This window comes from Anomaloglossus baeobatrachus, chromosome 6, assembly GCF_048569485.1.
Source record: "Anomaloglossus baeobatrachus isolate aAnoBae1 chromosome 6, aAnoBae1.hap1, whole genome shotgun sequence".
Lineage (NCBI taxonomy): Eukaryota > Metazoa > Chordata > Amphibia > Anura > Aromobatidae > Anomaloglossus > Anomaloglossus baeobatrachus.
The window spans coordinates 134,123,467-134,143,557 of NC_134358.1; the positions used below are offsets into that span (position 1 = coordinate 134,123,467).

Genomic DNA, 20,091 nt, shown 5'->3' on the forward strand with positions numbered 1-20,091 from the left:
GTAGCTAGGAGAGCAGGGAGCCAGCGCTAAGCATTGTGCGCTGCTCCCTGCTCTCTGCACGTGTAGCTGCGTGCGCTGGTAACCAAGGTAAATATCGGGTTGGTTACCCGATATTTACCTTGGTTACCAAGCGCAGCATCTTCCACGCGGCGCTGGGGGCTGGTCACTGGTTGCTGGTGAGCTCACCAGCAACTCGTGTAGCGACGCTCCAGTGATCCCTGCCAGGTCAGGTTGCTGGTGGGATCGCTGGAGCGTCGCAGTGTGACATCTCACCAGCAACCTCCTAGCAACTTACCAGCGATCCCGATCGTTGTTGGGATCGCTGGTAAGTTGTTTAGTGTGACTGGACCTTTAAAGCGAATGTCATCAGATTTGACAATACAAGCGCCATACCTTATTAGATATCTTAAGCTGATGAACATTGTGTAATTATTTAGAAAATCCAGTTCTGAATAGCCACAATACTTTTTTGAAAGTTTTCCTGCCTAAACTGAGCATTTTAGGAGTCTAGTTCTAGATTCATACAGCTATTCTGGTATGCAAGTACACCAGCCTCAACAGGTTTAAAAGATACAACAAAAAATAGTTTATGTATGCGATTTGTATAGTCAAATGTGATCTGCCTTAGAATCCATTTATACAACTAAATATGAGGTCCAGGAATTACACGCCTATACACAGGTATCAATAATGATAAGAAATTCATCGTTAAGGCCACTTTACACGCTGCCATGTCGCTAGCGAGCGTACCCGCCCCCGTCTGTTGTGCATCACAGGCAAATCTCTGCCCGTGGCGCACAACATCACTAACACCCGTCACACATACTTACCTGCCTAGCGACGTCGCTGTTTCCGGCGAGCAGCCTCCTTTCTAAGGGGGCGGTTCGTTTGGCGTCACAGCGACATCACTAAGCGGCCGCCCAATAGAAGCGGAGGGGCGGAGATGAGCGGGACAAACATCCCGCCCACCTCCTTCCTTCCTCATCGCGGGCGGCCGCAGGTAAGGTGAGGTTCCTCGTTCCTGCGGTGTCACACATAGCGATGTGTGCTGCCTCAGGAACGACAAACGACCTGCGTCCTGCTACAGTAACGATATTTGGGAAATTGACAGCATGTTAACGATCAACGATAAGGTGAGTATTTTTGATCGTTAACGGTCGTTTGTGCGTTTCACACGCAACAACGTCGCTAACTATGCCGGATGTGCGTCACGAATTCTGTGACCCCGTTAGCGATGTCGTTGCGTGTAAAGCGACGTTTAGTCACCCACTTAACAGTACTACAATGCAGTGACTCTAATGATATCCTTAAAATTAAAGAAACACTCTCCTTGAACTTTATGCCGTAAACCTGTGTAAGGCTATGTCCGCATGCTGCATTTTTGTGGTAACCACAAAAAAGCACCCTGTGGCCAATAAAACGCGTCTTGTGATCAAAGAACGCATGCATTTTTCATGCGTTTTTGTACCATGCGTTTTTTATGCTTTTTTTTATCACCAGTGGGTGAAAAACACAGGGAAAACGCAAAAAGAATTGACATGCTGTATTTTTGTAGTCAACACAAAAATGTAGCCCAAAAAAAAGCAACATGCGCACAGCAAAAATGAAATCTCATAGACTTTACTGGGGAAGGACAAGCATGCAGTTTGTGGTGACTAAGGTTATGTTCATACGCGACATCTTTTTGTCAGTGCATCTAAAATGCATCAAAAACGCAATGCGTTTGACTCGTTTTGCCCAATGCGTTTTTAAGTCAAATCTATTGACTGGAAGGGCTCAAAAACACAGTAACAACGCAAAAAGAATTGACATGCTGCATCTTGAAAAACGCAGCCAACAAAAGATGCCAGTGTGGACAGCAAAATAGAAATCTCAGACTTTGCTGGGGGAAGGAAAGGAATGCATTTAGGTGCATCTTTGTGATCTAAAAAACACAGCAAAAGATGCAATGTGTGAACTTAGCCTTAAAGGTCACCACAAACAAAAACGCATCAAAAACCTCAGTATGCTAATGGGGCCTAAGGTCTCATCTGCACACTGCATCTTTTACTGCGTTTTTGGTGAAGTTTTGTGGTCACAAAGATGCACCTAAATGCATACATTTCCTTCTCCCAGCAAAATCTGAGATTTCTATTTTGCTGTCCGCACAGTGCATCTTTTTTTTTTTTTTTTTTGCTGCGTTTTTGAAGATGCAACATATACATTCTTTTTGCGTTTTGTTCCTGTGTTTCTCACTAGTGATGGGAGGACTGGTAGATCAATCCCCCGCTGACTCTGGGTCAGTGGGGGATTGATCTCTGGTATCTGGCCAGCTGCCGGTCCCAATCATTGAATATGCAATGCTTCCCCTGCCCACCGGCGTTTGTGATTGGTTGCAGTCAGACGCGCCACCACGCTTAATGGCTGCATGTCTGATGCTACCAATAAGACACCGGTGGGCGGGTGTAAATCGTTTAGTAAGATAAATTTAAAAAATTTGCGAAGGGACCCCCCTTTATTATGATACTCCGCACAGATAGTCACAGCTACAGACTGCAGCCCCCAGCCATGTGCTTATCTTGGCTAGGTATCAAAATAGGAGAAACCGCATTCAGCACTTTTTTTTTTTTCTTTTAATTATTTAAATAAATTTAAATTTTTTTAACAGCGTGTGGTCGCCCCCCCACAATTTTGATACCCAGCCAAGATAAAGCCCAACAACTGGGGGCTGGTATTCTCAAGCTGTGGAGACCCATGGTTATTTGGCACCCCTCCAGCCTAAAAATATCAGTCTGCAGCCACGCGGAATTGCCGCATCCATTGGATGAGAAAGTCCTGCCACTTTACCGGTACTAATCTAGGGCTTAAGGGAGCTTTACACGCTGCGATATCGCTAATGATTTATCGTCGGGGTCACGTCGTTAGTGACGCACATCCGGAGTCTTTAGCGACATCACAGCGTGTGACACATACGAGCGATCTTAAACGATTGAAAAACAGGCAAAAATCGTTTGTTTTGGAGAGGTCGTCCTAAAACCAAATATCGTTGCCTGTTTTATTAGCGATGTAGTTCCTCATGCCTGCAGCATCACACATCGCTGTGTGACACCGCAGGAGCGACGAACATCTCCTTACCTGCCCCCACCGGCAATGAGGAAGGAAGGAGGTGGGTGGCATGTTACGGCCGCTCATCTCCGCCCCTCCTCTGCTATTGGACGCCTGCCTTGTGACGCCGCACGACCTGCCCCCTTAGAAAGGAGGCGGATCGCCGGTGTCACACTGACGTCGCTGTCCAGGTATGTGCGTGTGACGCTGCCGTAGCGATAATATTCGCTACGGCAGCGATCACACAATATCGCACGTACGACGGGGGCGGGTGCTCTTGCGCTAGCGATGTTGCAGCATGTAAAGCCCGCTTTAGTGTCATCTGTGGGCTGCCATTAACATCTTACTACCCCCATTACCACCGCACCAGGGGAACAGGAAGAGCCGGGTCCAGCACCAGAATTGGTACATCAATCTAATGGATGCACCACTTCTGGGATGGCTGTGGGCTGCTATTGTTAGACTGGAAAGGGCCAAATAACCATGGCCCTTCCCACCCTAATCATATCTGCCCCCAGTCCACTATACCTTGGCTGGTTTTAGAAAAATGAGGGGGGGCCCCCATGTTAATTTTTATTTTTTAAAATAAATCAAATAGTTAAAAAAAAAAAGAGTGGGATCCCCACTCTACTCCCTACCACTAATACGTCTTGAATCCCGTTGGATATTTAAAATGAATTGTTTTGCTCCAGCCGGCATGAATGAAAATTTGCTGTTCACTAGTCATTATAAACAATGATGCTGTTTCTTGTTTTGTTTTTTTTTCCAGTATTAGACTTCACTGTTTCAATTAAGCTGCCTCCTCTGTCTTTTCCAATGTTATTCCTATATTGATATAATTCTTTTTTTTATTTAAAAAAAAAGTGGTACATATAATCTGCTTTGTGATCCGATTTGTCATGTGTCCTTACTTTGATATGCTATTTGTGGTTTAAACTTTGGGTTGCTGTTTATTATTACAGTAACCACTGTAATATTCTGATGTTTTCAATTATAACATCAGATATTCACATTGTAGTGGCAATTACTATTGTAATTGGGTTGATCTGTAGCAATCTGTGCATTTCTTTATCTCAGTTACAGCGTTCATCTGGGGGTGCTTCTTACTGGTTGTTTTATAATAATGTACATATTCCATACTGTGTGCTCTATGTAGGGACACACAATATACTTATGTGAGGCCCTGGCAAAACCAGGTAGTCACAGGTAGGCCCCTGCTCAACACCCTTCCCTCACTTCGGAAACGCACAGCCGACCTGAAACCCTAGTCACCCCCCCCCTCCCTTAGGGAAAGATAGACACACCAGTGGGTGGGACCAGGCGGTTGGACACGCCCACCCAGGGGTTTAGACAGCCCGGGGCGGGAAAACAAGCAGTTCTAGTCAGATAAGTTTGGAGTTCAAGTTGAGAGGAGTGTGGGCTGGAGCTAGGGGTAGCTCCAGCAGAGGAGGTTCAAGTTGAACGGTGCCAGGGTTATAGTCCTGGTGCCTTTGGCTAGGTGGCAGATGGTGGTCTCCGTCAGCAGGAGACGGGAAGACGGCTCGGCAGAACCGAGGTGGACCGGGACAGGGTTGTAGCCCGCCGGTACCGACACGGGGAACCGACCCGGAAACCGGAGCACAAAGGGGGTACTCGGATCCTGAAGCCAGGACCGGAAACCAGCGGCCTGGTTAATTAACCAATTGAGGCTAGGACTAGAGGTCCTGTCCCACCCAAAGTCCCTCATAGAAGACAACAGCCCACCGATAGGGATAGGAGGTCACCGCCAGGGACCATAGATCCCACGGACCAGCGTCTGCGGCCATGGCTCCTTAGGCCACATCCAGCCGGGAGCGGACTCCTGAGTTCCAGACCAGGCAGTCCACCATACACAAAGTTAGTGCAGAAGAAAATGACAGAGATCACCAGCTTAAGTGGGGGAGCCTGAATGCGACCGGCCATGGCGGCCGGCCACGAGCACCTTGGTTTACCAAAGACTTGTGTGGTTCATTTACTGGGAGTAACCAAAACGTTCCCCTGTTGTTGCTATATCCTGCACGAAGACACTGGGCCCCGGGGCAACCATCCCTACCCACGGAGGGGTTAACATCTAGCTGCCACTACCTCTCCCCCGGGTGCCCCATAACAGCAGCGGTGGTGTCCCACCTCACCACACACTGTGGGTGGCGTCACGAACTTAATACGGCCTAGCCCGTACATCTACGTCCCCCCATTTATTCGGCGTGTCCGCGAGACCCCCGGGTCCGGAGACCCTTGAGCCACCCCCATTAGGAGGTCCGTCTCCGAGCAGCAGCGGCTCCTGGCACGGGGGCGGCACACTTGTACTGTTGATAAGCTATGTGTGCAGATATTTATATTAGTACAATTTCCCTGGATGGATTGTCTTTACTGATCTGTGCATTCCACTGTGGTTTTAACCTGCTTTTTGCTATGTCCATTGTTATGTCCCTGGCTGATGTATTCCATTGTGGAACGCAATAGACTTATCCTGCCTCCTAGCAGGGCAGCTGCTGGGACTCCCATAGCAGTAGATTCTGTACATCTGAGGCACGACTTTTGTGACACAACAGCAATGTTGCTAGTGATGTTGCTGTGTGTGACATCCAGCAACAACCTGGCCCCTGCTGTGAGGTCGCTGGTTGTTGCTGAATGTCCTGGACCACTTTTTAGTTGTTGCTCTTCCGCTGTGAAGCACACATTGCTGTGTGTGACAGCGAGAGAGCAACAACTGAGTGTGAAGTGAGCAGGGAGCCGGCTTCTGCGGACGCTGGTAACCAATGTAAATATCGGGTAACCAAAAAGCCCTTTCCTTGGTTACCCGATATTTTCCTTTGTTACCAGCGTCCGCCGCTCTCACGCTGTCAGTGCCGACTCTCTGCTCCCTGCACACATAGCCAGACTACACATTGGGTAATTAACCCGATGTGTACTCTGGCTAGGAGTGCAGGGAGCCAGCGCTAAGCGGTGTGCGCTGGTAACCAAGGTAAATATCGGGTTGGTTACCCGATATTTACCTTACTTACCAAGTGCAGCATTGCTTCCACGCGTGGCTGGGGGCTGGTCACTGGTTGCTGGTGAGAGCTGCCTGTTTGACAGCTCACCAGCAACCCGTGTAGCGACGCTCCAGTGATCCCTGCCGGTCAGGTTGCTAGTGGGATCGCTGCAGCGTCGCTTAGTGTGACGGTACCTTTAGCCTATTACTTGGTTGCACAACCTTTAGCCAAAATAACTGCGAACAACCGCTTCCGGTAACCATCAATGAGTTTCTTACAATGCTCTCCTGGAATTTTAGACCATTCTTCTTTGGAAAACTGCTCCAGGTCCCTGAGATTTGAAGGGTGCCTTCTCCAAACTGCCATTTGGAGATCTCTCCACAGGTGTTTTATGGGATTCAGGTCTGGACTCATTGCTGGCCACTTTAGTAGTCTCCAGTGCTTTCTATCAAACCATTTTCTAGTGCTTTTTGAAGTGTTTTGGGTCATTGTCCTGCTGGAAGACACATGACCTCTGAGGAAGACCCAGCTTTCTCAGACTGGGCCGTACATTATGCTGCAAAATTTGTTGGTAGTCTTCAGACTTCATAATGCAATGCACACGGTCAAGCAGTCCAGTGTCAGAGGCAGCAAAGCAACCCCAATACATCAGGGAACCTCCGCCATGTTTTACTGTAGGGACTGTATTCTTTTTTTGAATGCCTCTTCTTTTTTTTTTTTTTCCCTGTAAACTCTGTTGATGGCTTTTCCCAAAAAGCTCTACTTTTGTCTCATCTGACCAGAGAACTTTCTTCCAAAACGTTTTAGGCTTTCTCAAGAAGTTTTGGCAAACTCCAGCCTGGCTTTTTTATGTCTCGGGGTAAGAAGTGGGGTCTTCCTGGGTATCCTACCATACAGTCCCTTTTCATTCAGATGCCGACGGATAGTACAGGTTGACACTGTTGTACCCTCGGACTGCAGGGCAGCTTGAACTTGTTTGGATGTCAGTCGAGGTTCTTTATCCACCATCCGCACAATCTTGCTTTGAAATCTCTCGTCAATTTTTCTTTTCCTTCCACATCTAGGAAGATTAGCCACAGTGCCATGGGCTTTAAACTTCTTGATGACACTGCGCACCGTAGACACAGGGACTTTTAGGTCTTTGGAGATGGACTTGTAGCCTTGAGATTGCTCATGTTTCCTCACAATTTGGATTCTCAAGTCCTCAGACAGTTCTTTGGTCTTTCTTTTCTCCATGCTCAATGGGGTACACACAAGGACACAGGACAGAGGTTGAGTCAACTTTAATCCATGTCAACTGGCTGCAAGTGTGCTTTAGTTATTGCCAACACCTGTTAGGTCCCACAGGTAAGTTACAGGTGTTGTTAATTACACAAATTAGAGAAGCATCACATGATTTTTAAAACAGTGCCAATACTTTTGTCCACCCCCTTTTTTATGTTTGGTGTGGAATTATATCCAATTTGGCTTTATGAAGAAAGAAGAAACTGAGTATTATCTGACAGAATTGCAGGGGTGCCAATACTTTTGGCCAGCACTGTATATGTAGATCTGTATCATTGTGATTGCTTTAGTGTTTTACCATACGTGTCAAGATGTTATAATATGATTGTTTTCCCCTCACCCATGACAGCACCACGTGAGAGAGGGATCCGCCCAGCAAGGACAGGAAACCATTCTGAATAAAAGGGCGGTACTTCTCCCCTTCGTCAGTTGGTTTCCTGTCCTGGATGGGAGACCCCTGTTCTGAAAACCGGCGATAAAGAAGAGGAAAAAAACAGAAAATTCGCCTACTTACCCAGCCGGTGTCTGGAAGAGCTGGGTGAGTCCTGTAGCACCGTTCTTCGGGGCTAGAAGCGCAGTCCACCTTCCCGAGGGGGTCCTGGTGTCCGTGCGGGAGCGGGTGGCAGGAACCGCTCGGGGGCTCCCGGTCCGCCGCTCCTTTCCCCACGCTCTGCGCTCCATGCGGCCTGGAACTTCCGGGTGCGCGCACACGCGATGGGCACGCTGGGAGATGGAGGCGGGCCTTCCGATGACGTCACCGGATGTAGATGGCGGCGCCCATGCGACGCTGCGGTGCATGCGACCTGCCGTTTCGGTATACGGGCACTCCTGGCCGTGCACCGTGGAGAGCGTGGGGAGCAGGGAGGAGCCTCACCTGGGACCGGAAGGCAGTGGATAAGGGGACTGCGACTCTCCTGGCGCTGTCAGAGGCTGGTACCTGGGCTCTGCAATGGACACGGATGAGCAGCAGCGCTCTCCTGTGCGTCGTCAGCAGGGCAGGAAAACAGATGACCAGAGCGACACTGGTCGGACGGGTCGTGGCAGCCATGACAGCAGATCCTCCCATGACTCTGCAGCTCCTGTGAGACCTATGGATGTTCCGAAACAGCCTTCAAAACCGGTACCCTTCATTCCTATGGTGGTGAGTGGATCTTCGTGAATGTCCTCATACTCATGGCTCCCTTGGGGTTTTTTCTCCCCTGCTTTTGTCTTCCCTTCTTAGGCCCCTAAAAAATCCATGTCCAAAAAGAAGCATAAGGAATGCCCCCTTTGCAGGGAACCCCTCTCAGAGGAGTGGCACAAGAAGTTGTCAGGGGTGTATCCGTCGCACAATTGCGGAGGAATCCCCGGGACTCTCAGCGGACGTCCGTTCGGCTATCCGCTCGGAGGTACAGGATTCCATGAAGGCTTTCTTAAAAAAGAAAAAAAATCGAAACCTGTAGACTCTGCCCCTTCCTCCTACTCCTCCTCCGGTACGGCCTCGGACTCGGACTCCTCGTCCTCAGGTGGTGATATGGGAGGCAGACCGTGCTTCTCCATTGACGATATTGGGTCCCTGGTCAAATCAGTCAGGGCTACTATGGGGTTAATGGAGGAGAAATCCTCTAGATCCCTGGAGGATGTGATGTTTGGAGGTCTGGAAGATAGGAAGAAGCGTACCTTTCCGGTCAACAACAAAATTGAGGCACTTATTCAGAAGGAGTGGAAGCGTCCGGACAAAGCAGGCTCTCTCCCCTCCTCCTCCAAACGGAAATATCCCTTTGAGGACAAGGCTACCGTATGGAACAAGGCGCCCCGGATCGATGCTGCCGTTGCGAAGTCTTCTCGGCGGGGCGGCATTCCCCTGGAGGACTCGGGTACATTGAAAGATCCCCTGGACAAAAAAGCAGATGTCATTCTTAAGCACCTATGGGAGACTTCTGCGGGGAGCTTGAGGCCGGCCATAGCAAATACCTGTACAGCCCGTTCTCTCATGATCTGGCTCCAACAGGTTGAGGATCAGTTGCGGGATAACACCTCCCGTGACAAGATCCTGTCAAAATTTCCGCTTCTCCAGGGGGCTGCGGCCTTTTGGCAGATTCCTCAGCGGATGTTATTAGGCTGGGTGCTCGTTCTGCGGGATTGTCTAATCAGGCCAGACGGGCATTGTGGCTGAAGGGCTGTCCAGGAGATCTGCAATCCAAACACAAATTGTGCGCGGTGCCCTGTGACGGTCACCTGCTTTTTGGGAAACAGCTGGAGGATGTGCTGGACAAAGCATCAGAGGGCAAAAAGTCCTTCCCGAGATTCCACTCTGGTTCCTCCCGTCCCTTTTGGAGGCAAAGATTCTCCAAAGGCAGGCCCCCGGATAATCGGCGGTGGGAGCGCAGACCAAAGCGGGACTCCGGTTTTATGTTCGGGGGCGCCCCAGCCGCCTCCAAGAATTCTGCCCAGTGACGCCAGGCTGCAGGTCGGAGGACGCCTTTCTCACTTTCTGGAGCAGTGGGAAAGCATTTTCCTCCAACGCCTACGTTCGTTCCATTATCAGAGACGGTCTCCAGTTCCAATTTCTGCTTCAGCCACCACAGCGTTTCGTCATCACTCCTCTTCGGGGGTCACAGTCGGAGCAACATGCTCTGGAATCGGAAATCCGGATGTTGCTTGGGAAGGCAGTCCTGTGCGAGGTGCCCGTGGTGGAAAGGGGGAAGGGGTTCGATTCCCCCCTCTTTCTTGTAGGAAAGCCAGACGGTTCCTTCCGTACGATAATAAACCTCAGACGTCTCAACCAGTTTTTTCAGTATTTCCCGTTCAAGATGGAGTCTGTTCAGTCGGCCATAAAGCTGCTGTTCCACAACTGTTATATGGCAGTGATAGACTTCAAGGACGCCTATTACCATGTCCCTATCCATCCTCATTCTCAGCAGTTCCTGCGAGTGGCGGTTTCCATCAACAACTTGGTCAGTCATTTTCAGTTCTGAGCCCTCCCCTTCGGGCTCTGTCGCCCCCAGGATTTTTACGAAAATAGTGGTGGAGATGACGGCTCATCTACGGATACGGAATATTCTGGTGGTTCCTTACCTGGACGACTTCCTGGTAATTGGGAACTCCAAGCAGCAATGTGCAGCTCATCTCCAATACATTCAACAGTCTCTACAAGACCTGGGTTGGATGGTAAATTACGAGAAGTCCCGGATGGACCCGGTCACGATTCAAGCATTTCTAGGTCTCACTCTCAACTCAGTGTGTCAGCAGTGCCTTTTGCCAGCAGAAAAAATTCGGAGGGTTTCAGCCTTGGCCCGGCGGGCGATCCACCATCCCAGGATGTCTCTGAGGCAGGCTATGTCCTTGCTGGGTACTCTGACATCTTGCTTCCCGGCGGTCCCGTGGAGTCTGGTTCACTCCAGGGCTCTCCAGTGGCAGGTTCTGTATGCCCAGAAAGCATTAAACGATTGTTTTAGAAGGGGTCGTCACCCTGTCCTGGGCGGTCAGAAGCTCTCTCCTCTGGTGGACGTCCGTGGACAATCTGTCTGTGGGTCTTCCCTGGCTACCTCTGGACCGGAGGGTGGTAACTACCGATGCCAGCCAGTCCGGCTGGGGGGCTCACCTTCTCGAGCACATTTCTCAGGGATAGTGGTCGCCGCGGGAGGCGGCGCAACCCTCGACTCTCCGGGAGCTGTGGGCGGTGGAGCGTGCCCTACACGACTTTCTCCCTCACCTTTGCGGGCGGCATGTTCTGGTCATGTCCGACAACCAGTCCACAGTCTCATATGTCAACCACCAAGGGGGCACGAGATCCCCATCCCTCATGCAGGTGTCCTACAGACTGTTTCTCTGGGCAGAGCAGCATCTTCTCTCCCTCTTGGCTCTCCACATCAGAGGAAGTCTCAATGTCACGGCGGATTACCTCAGCCGCCATCACCTGCGGCAAGGGGAATGGTCCTTGAATCCTCGGGTCTTTCGACAGATGGTGACTCTCTGGGGCTTGCCGCAGATGGACCTTTTTGCCACCAGACTGAACAGGCAGGTAGTACAGTTCTGTTCGCTAAGCCCCTCGGACCAGCCCTTCGCAGTAGACGCGCTACAGGTTCCATGGACCTTTTGGGCTAGCTTATGCGTTTCCTCCGATTATCATGCTGCCGACCGTTCTGCAGAAAATCAGGGAGGACCGGGCGAGGGTACTTCTTATCGCCCCCTTCTGGCCCAAACGACCATGGTTTTCTCTCCTAAAGGCAATGTCTGTCACGGATCCCTGGGTTCTGCCGGAAGTTCCGGACCTGTTAGTACAGGGACCAGTATTCCACGCACAAGCGAAAGGGTTCCATTTAACGGCTTGGAATTTGAAAGGTCGTTGTTGAGGAGCAAAGGTTTTTCCCCTGACCTTATTTCTACTTTATTGAAAAGCCGCAAACCTGTTACCACCAAAATATATGGGAGAGTGTGGCAAAAATTCCTGCAGTTCTCTGAGGGTCCCTTGGGTCCGGAGGCTCCTGTTGAGTGCATTTTAGAATTCCTTCAGAAGGGGTTTGATCTGGGGTTAGCGGTGAACACTCTCAAGGTTCAGGTCTCTGCCTTGGGGGCCCTGTACAATTGTAACCTGGCGGCCAACAAGTGGCTTAAACGATTTATTATGGCTAGTGGTAGGTCTAGGCCTGTGGTCATTCCAAAGGTTCCTCCCTGGGACCTGAACTTGGTCTTGGATGCCCTCACGGGACCCCCCTTTGAACCTTTGTCTAAGCTTTCCCTGAAATTGCTTACCCTGAAAACCGTATTGCTGGTCGCATTAACCTCGGCACGGCGGATCGGTGATTTGCAGGCCCTGTCAGTAGTGCAGCCTTATACTCAGGTCCTTGAGGATAGAGTCATCTTGTGACCGGACCCAGCGTATCTCCCGAAGGTCGCTTCTCATTTTCATAGAACGCAAGAAATAGTCCTGCCCTCGTTCTGTAGCCATCCCACTAATGAGGGGGAACGTAGATTTCACACCCTAGATGTACGCAGGGCCCTCCTACACTATCTTTCGGTCACTCAGGCAGTGAGGAAGACACAGTCGTTATTTATCTCTTTTCAGGGTAGTACCAAGGGTCAGGGGGTGTCCAAGAGTACTATCGCTAGGTGGATTAGGGAGGCCATTACTTTAGCCTACTCCTCCAATGGAGCGCCTGTTCCGGAGAACCTCCGGGCCCATTCCACCAGAGCGGTATCTACCTCCTGGGCTGAGCGTGCACAGGTATCTCTTGAACAAATTTGTAGGGCCGCTACCTGGTCCTCACAATCTACTTTTTTCCGACACTATCGGTTGGACCTATCCTCCTCGGCTGCTCTTTCGTTTGGTAGAAGGGTGCTTGAGGCGGTGGTCCCGCCCTAACTGGGTTTCTCTGGAAATCTCTCACGTGGTTCTGTCATGGGTGAGGGGAAAACACTACGGTTACTTACCGGTAGCCGGTTTTTCCAGAACCCATGACAGCACCCTTATATTCCCTCCCTTTCTCATCCTTGGTGTGCACTTTTTCGGTGTGCTTGTGAGTGTTTAGTGGTGGTGGGGTGAGTTCTAACGATTGTTGGAGGTCCTCTCATTCTCGGTAATCAACTGACGAAGGGGAGAAGTACCGCCTTTTTATTCAGAATGGTTTCCTGTCCTTGCTGGGCGGATCCCTCTCTCACGTGGTGCTGTCATGGGTTCTGGAAAAACCGGCTACGGGTAAGTAACCGTAGTGTTTTGCAGGTACGGGTTATACTATGGTTCTGTAACTACTTTAGTGGCTGAACCTTTTTAAATGCTTTTATATTGTATGTCAGCACATAATAATTCTTTGATTTAATAAAGTAATGCACTTCTTCAGACCTTTTAGGTGGTCCTGCTTTGTTCTACATATATGCCATTACTTCGTTATTATATACACTATTGAGGTTTATTTAGAGACCGGTGCAGTATACAGCACTTTATACTTTGTTTTTCCTGTTTAACTCTTGCAGTGCTTGCATGGTCGGTCTCTGCATTATAGTAAACGCAGTGTCCTCCCCACCTTTCTCTGGTTTGTTGATTCTTTAAAAGGCTTACACCTCTTATGAACAATGAGCATCTGACAAGTGGTGGGCGCCTCGCCACAAATCCTATTCTACTCACTGCTGGAGTAAGATTGGTGGTATAGTGAACACCGCCGTTCATCATGAATTAGATGAGTGGTGGTTGCCACGCAAATGTCCTGCCCAAGCTCCACCCACTACTTTGCTGGGCAAAAAATGGTGTGAGAATGCCAAAATGTGCGCTAAATCCTTGTGATTTTTAAAGTCTTTTATGACCGTTTTCTTAGCAACAGATTATCCATTTGCAGCCAGGAATGAGTGTGTGATTTTGTTTTTTACTACCCTACCCAGCTAATGAATATTTGAAGACCCTAAAGTTGCCGATTAAGGATTTGTTCTTGGCTTTTCAATCTGTAAATACTTTTTGATTTACACTATAGAAGAAACGATTTCAATACTCGTACTTAAAGTGCATTACCATTGCACCTTCCAAGTCTTTTTATTCGTTGGTCGCCGGAGCACATAACAGCTGATCGATGGGGGTGTCTGATGCCCATCAATCCCATATTGATGACCTATCCTTAAAGGGAACCTGTCACCACTTTTTTGGCGTATAAGCTGCGGCCATCACCACCGTGCTCTTATATACAGCATTCTAACATACTGTACGTAAGAACCCAGGCTGCTGTGAGAACATAAACACTTTATAATACTTACCTAACGGTCGCGCAGTTGGCCATATGGGCGTCTCCGTTGTCCGGTGCCGGCGCCTCCTCTTTCGGCCATCTTCGTCCTCTTTCTGAAGCCTGGGTGCATGACGCGTCTACGTCATACACACTCGCCGGTCCTGCGCAGGCGCACTACAATACTTTGATCTCTCTGCTCAGGGCAGATCAAAGTGCACCTGCTCAGGACCTGAATGCCGGCGAGTGTGGATGACGTCGGACGCGTCATGCACTGCGGCTAGAGAAGGAGGACGAAGATGGCCGAAAGAGGCGGCGCTGGCACCAGACAACGGAGATGCCCATATGGCCAACCGCGCGACCGTTAGGTAAGTATTATAAAGTGTTTTTTATGTTCTCACAGCGGCCTGGGCTCTTATATACAGAATGTTAGAATGCTGTATATAAGACCCCGGTGGTGGTAGCCGCAGCTTATGCGCCAAAAAAGTGTCAACAGGTTCCTTTTAATGTTTGTGGGAAATAAGGATCCAGAATGTCGCATTTTGGTTGGCTGATCCTTTTTGTTCTCCAGGAGCTAAGCCACTGCCAAAGAACTCTGGCAGCAGCTCTTTCTATTTTGCAAAGGGGGCTTAAGTGTTGATTCATTCATTCAGTATATCTTTATAGTGTTTGTGTTTTTTATTTCTTTGTATACCATAATTCAAAGCCAACCCCCCAACCATAACTAGAGGAGAGACCAGGAGCTTCCTGCATACTGATTGTCAAACGTATTCTAAATAATCAATGTTCTGAGCTGTTCCAGGGGTGTTGGTAAAAAACAAAAAAGTCATAAAATAAAAACACACTACTGTGAATGCCATTTTCTAACATGAGAAACATTGTAACTGCCATGTGTGGTCTATGCTTAGTCTACAAGTTCAAGCTGCAGACATTTATACGGCGCCAAAGTTGTGTTTTTGGTTTGGGGTTTTTTTTTTCAGTTTTTTTGGGGGGGGTTCTCCCCTCTTTGATGTCAATATCTTCTAACTTTAGATTATGTACCTAACTTCTGTTTGCCATGTATTAAATTATTTGGAAATATCTTCTTTCAGATTATTGTGCTAGTAAGTTTGCAGCAGTCGGATTTGCAGAATCTGTTGGCCTTGAAATGTTGGCGCTGGGAAAGACTGGAGTGAAGACCACAATTATTTGCCCATATTTTATTAACACTGGAATGTTTGACGGATGTACATCCAAGTAAGTCATCTGGGAAAGTCAGATTAAGAACCACTGGTAATCTGCAGGTCAATTGAATTTTGACACTGCGCGGCTGTCGCACTGAGAACCCCATTGCCAGGAAGAAATGAACGTTATTCCTCCTGGCATCCTCGAGCTTTCAGTCATAGAAATACAGCAGGCATAGCTTCAGTAATTGCTCCATGGATAGTGATCGGCAGCTGTGACCACCCCTCCTGCACTGACTGACTGTACAGAGCTGGCTGTCAAATGGCGCGGTTACAGCCGCCACTCACTGTACATAGAGCGGTGACAGAACATTAAATGGTGTACCAATGTAGTGTCATTCACAAAGGAAGCAACAATTGTCAGGAACTACAAAACCACAAAGCAGTGGCTGAGCTTAATCGATAAGGCAAGGCATTCATGGTACAAAGAGCAGATTCATAAAGAAAGAAAATCCAAAGCTAGAAAATCTAAAGAGATGTATATCATGATCCTCTTTATGATGGAAGATCACACAAACGTCTATGAGAAAGCTCACCACACCGTTATGGCCAATAGTCTCAAACTAAAACATGCATAGCCTGACATTAATGGGTACAAGATAATTCAGATCACGGACATCCGTCTGTCTGATTTTTGTTCTGAGTGATGATGACCTGACATCCCAGAACATGGCCACAGAAATGTATTTTTGTAGCCAACTATATTAACCCCTTAACAACCGCGGGTAGTAATATTACGTCCTATCAGTCAGTGTTAATCACCGTGGGCTGCTGTAAGCAGCCTGCGGCGATCAGCGCAGATGTCAGCTGATATATACAGCTGACGTGTGCCTGCTAGGCACGAGCAGAATCGCTATCCGCCTGTGCCTTTTAAACCCTTAAATGGCACTGTGAAGATGTGACAATGCCATATTAACGGCGATAGCGGTATATCCATACTCACAGGCCGATACCGGAAGTCACGTGACATGATCACGTGGATCCGGGGGTTGTCACGGTAGCACAGGGTCATTTGATGATTCCTGTGCTCACATGACTCACTCGGGTCCTGTTTGAAACAGCTGAGTACTGCTTGTTAAAAGAGATTATCATTTCTCCCAGTCTGGGCAGTGCTGCTCGGGAGAAAAGAATGAGCGATCAGATTGCTGATCGTTATAGTCCCCTAGGGGACCTAGTAAAATAAAAAAAAAAACGTTTAAAAATTAAAAAAAAAATGCTAAAAGTTCAAATCACTCCCCCTTTTTCCCCATTGAAAATGAAAGGGTTAAAAAATATACACACATTTGGTATCGCCACATTCAGAAATGCCAGATCTATGAAAATATAAAGTCAATTAATCTGATCGGTACACAGCGTAGCGGCAAAAAAATTCCAAACGCGAATATTACGGGGTTTTTTTTGGTCATTACAAATTTTGCACTGAATGCAATAACAGGCGATCAAAACTAGCATCTGCGCAAAAATGGTACCGTTAAAAAACGTCAACTCAAGATGCAAAAAACAAGCTATCAATGAGCCCATAGATCCCGAAAAATGAGAACGTTACGGGTCGCGGAAAATGGCTCAAAATGTATGCCACTTTTTTCAGATTAACTTCTGATTTTATTTTTTTTAAGCATTTAGATAAAAGCATACCTATTCATGTTTCTACGCATTCGCACCGACCTGAGGCGTCACTGACGCATCAGTTTTACTATGTAGGGAACAAAGTGAATAAAATAACTCAAACTATTTTTGACGTTTTCCAGTACACTATATGGTAAAACACCATGGGTTCATTTAAAAGTACAACTCGTTCCGCAAAAAGCGAGCCCTCACATGACCAGATTGATTGAAAAATAAGTTACGTCTCTTGAAAGAAGAATGGCGAAAAAAAACGATAAGCGCAAAATTGGCTGGTTGTTTCTGCATTTTCATTTTTTCCCTCACCTTTTTGCAGAGACATAACTTTATTTTTCTGTCCACATAGCCATATCAAGGCTTGTTTTTTGCAGGACAGGTTGTACTTCATTGTACCATTCATGTTACCACATAGTGCGCTGGAAAATGGGGAACAAATTCCATATGAGGAGAAATCATGAAGGAAAAAAAACAAATTCTGACAGGGTTTTTTGGGAATTTTGTTTTTTATATTCTTTTAAAACATATTTAATTTTTTTACTGTTTTTAATAGTCCCATAGTGACTTGAAGCTGATCACTTGTGCTAGATACAGTACAACAATGTCATAGCATTGCTGCAGACAATGAAAATCAATGTCCTTTAACACAGCCACAGGTTGAAAAAGAGCATCGCTTTGAGAAGCACAGAGATCTTCCAGTAGATCCCCTGCTGTCGTGACAACTCATCGGGAACCCACAATCATGCCACAGGCGCACTGATGGGCGCTTAAAGTCGCGCACCCCCACTCTGACGTGTGTTAATTCCCGCTGTTAGTTTATACTATGCTTAGCATCCTCCACAGATATTTTTTATTTATGATTATTATAGCGCCATTTATTCCATGGCGCTTTACAAGTGAAAGAGGGTTATACGTACAACAATCATTAACCGTACAAAACAGACTGGTATAGGAAGATAGAGGACCCTGCCCACGAGGGCTCACAGTCTACAGGGGATGGGTGAGGGTACAATAGGTGAGGACAGAGCTGGTTGCGCAGTGGTGTACTGGACTGAAGGTTATTGTAGGTTGTAGGCTTCTTCTTCAGGTTCCTCTTGAAGCACCTATTTGGCGCATTACCAAGCTAAATATATGTTTAGAACACTCTATTCTAGTCTTTCTGGAAGATTTTATCTTCTATTTCCATCAACAGAACTGTATGTGTGTTTTTTAGCTCATTGCTGTTTTCCAGAACAGCTCAATGGTCCATCTTTGCTCTGCCTCCATCACTGACTTTGAAATAATTAGACACAACTTTGCTGAGACCAACATGGCTGATCGGTGTTTGATGCCTGCAGCTCACAGAACAGTGAGGTGAAACTGCATATGGTCCTCTCTTGTTGCATATGGCAGAGGATTATCGTTAACCGAGCAGCTTTTGCAATTTTGAAAAAGTTACGTCAGCAACAGGCAAACTGCTCAGCCTTGCTAGGCTCCGCTCAAGGGTGCTTTACACGAGACTATCTATCGTGCGATAGATCGTCGGGGTCACGTTTTTTGTGACGCACATCCAGCATCGCTTGCGACGTTGGGCTGTGTGACACCTCCCAGCGACGCAGTATCGCTCACAAATTGTAAGTCGTGTACTCGTTGTTCGGTTTCATAATCACGTTTAATTAAAATGGCGCCGGTTGCTCATCGTTCCCGGGGTAGCACATGCCGCTCTGTGTGACACCCCGGGAACGATGAACAGCAGCTTACCTCCGTCCCGCGGCACCCGCCGGCTATGCGGAAGGAAGAAGGTGGGTGGGATGTTAACGTCCCGCTCATCTCCGCCCCTCCGCTTCTTTTGGCCGGTTGCTGTGTGACGTCGCTGTGACGCCGAACGTCCCTCTCCCTTCAGGAAGAGGATGTTCGCCGCCCACAGCGACGTCGCACAGCAGGTAAGTGCATGTGACGGGGGTTAATGACTTTGTGTGCCACGGGCAACTAATTGCCCGTGACACACAAACGACGGGGGCGAGTACGATCGATCGTGAAATTGCACGATCGTACCGTGTAAAGCAGGCTTTAGTTAGATCTAGTCATATCAAGTTCTCTTAGGCTAGTTTCACATTTCCTTTTTGTTCCTTCAGTCGCAATCCGTCGTTTTGGAAAACAACGGAATCAGTTAACTGATTCCGCTGCTTCCCATAGACTTGTATGGACGACGGCTTGTGACTGATGGTCCTGCGTTGCATCCGCCGAGCGGAAAGAACACAGCATGTAGCGTTTTTCTGCGCTTCCCTGAGCGTAAAAAAAAACGCAATGTGCTGTATTCCGTCGGCGTCCGTCAGTTTTATAATGGAAGTCTATGGTGGCGGAATCCGTCATTTGACTGATTCCTGTGACGCATCCGTTATTACACAACTGCGCATACTCAGTTGAGTAATTGTTGGAAAAAAGAGCTACAACGGATTCCGTTGTTTTGCAGCATCCGTCGCATCAGTTGTGCCACTATATGCAACGCATCCGTTACATCCGTCACACAACACAATGCGACGGATGCCGCACAACGCAAGTGTGAAACTAGCCTTATGTAGTCAGAGCAGGGCAGCGGAGTTCTGCTGGAAACCAGCTAACAACGCAGTGATGTAAAATCATACTGCAACTATGTTGATGTAGAAGGTAAAATCAGCCAGGCAGGGTACTGTTTAGGGCCATGGAGTGCACAAGAGCAAAGTGTATTATAGATATAGAAATACCCTTTCAGCATGACTCTGATGTGCTTCCGCAGCTGAGCGAGACTGCAGTCACTGTGTGTGCTTGACTAGGAGTAGTAGAACGACAGCATGAGGGAGAAATGGCCACTGGAGGGGCATGCCTGGGGGAATGATGTGTACAAAACAGGTTTAACAAAGAACAGACATTGGCAGACATTATTAAATATAGGTGTACATGGTAAGGGCATATTGTAATTTTTGGAATAACTTTAGAAGTGGCAGTCTCAAGCATTATATAGATGTATGAAGATGGCCAACACAGGGGGCCAATTCACTTGGATGTCTCCATTGCTGTTGACTGCTTCGTCTACAGTTCTCAAAGCATCAAACAGATGGCTGAGCTGTGTCCATACCATCACGCATATATACCTGTATGAAGTGTTGCTGGAAGTACTTCCCAGTAGTTATACATGTACTGCAGGCGTCATAAAGTGTTTAATGATGATGATTACAGACCAGT

General features: G+C 47.9%; 1 protein-coding gene across 1 annotated transcript in view; it reads left to right on the plus strand.

The window, feature by feature from the left end:
* The window catches only part of SDR16C5 (short chain dehydrogenase/reductase family 16C member 5), a 42,596-nt gene that overhangs the window by 15,707 nt on the left and 6,798 nt on the right, over window positions 1–20,091 (plus strand). The window contains exon 3 of the mRNA XM_075316037.1: window positions 15,139–15,283. Within this exon, the coding sequence (XP_075172152.1) occupies window positions 15,139–15,283 (145 nt within the window). The remainder of the gene's footprint in view (window positions 1–15,138; window positions 15,284–20,091) is intronic.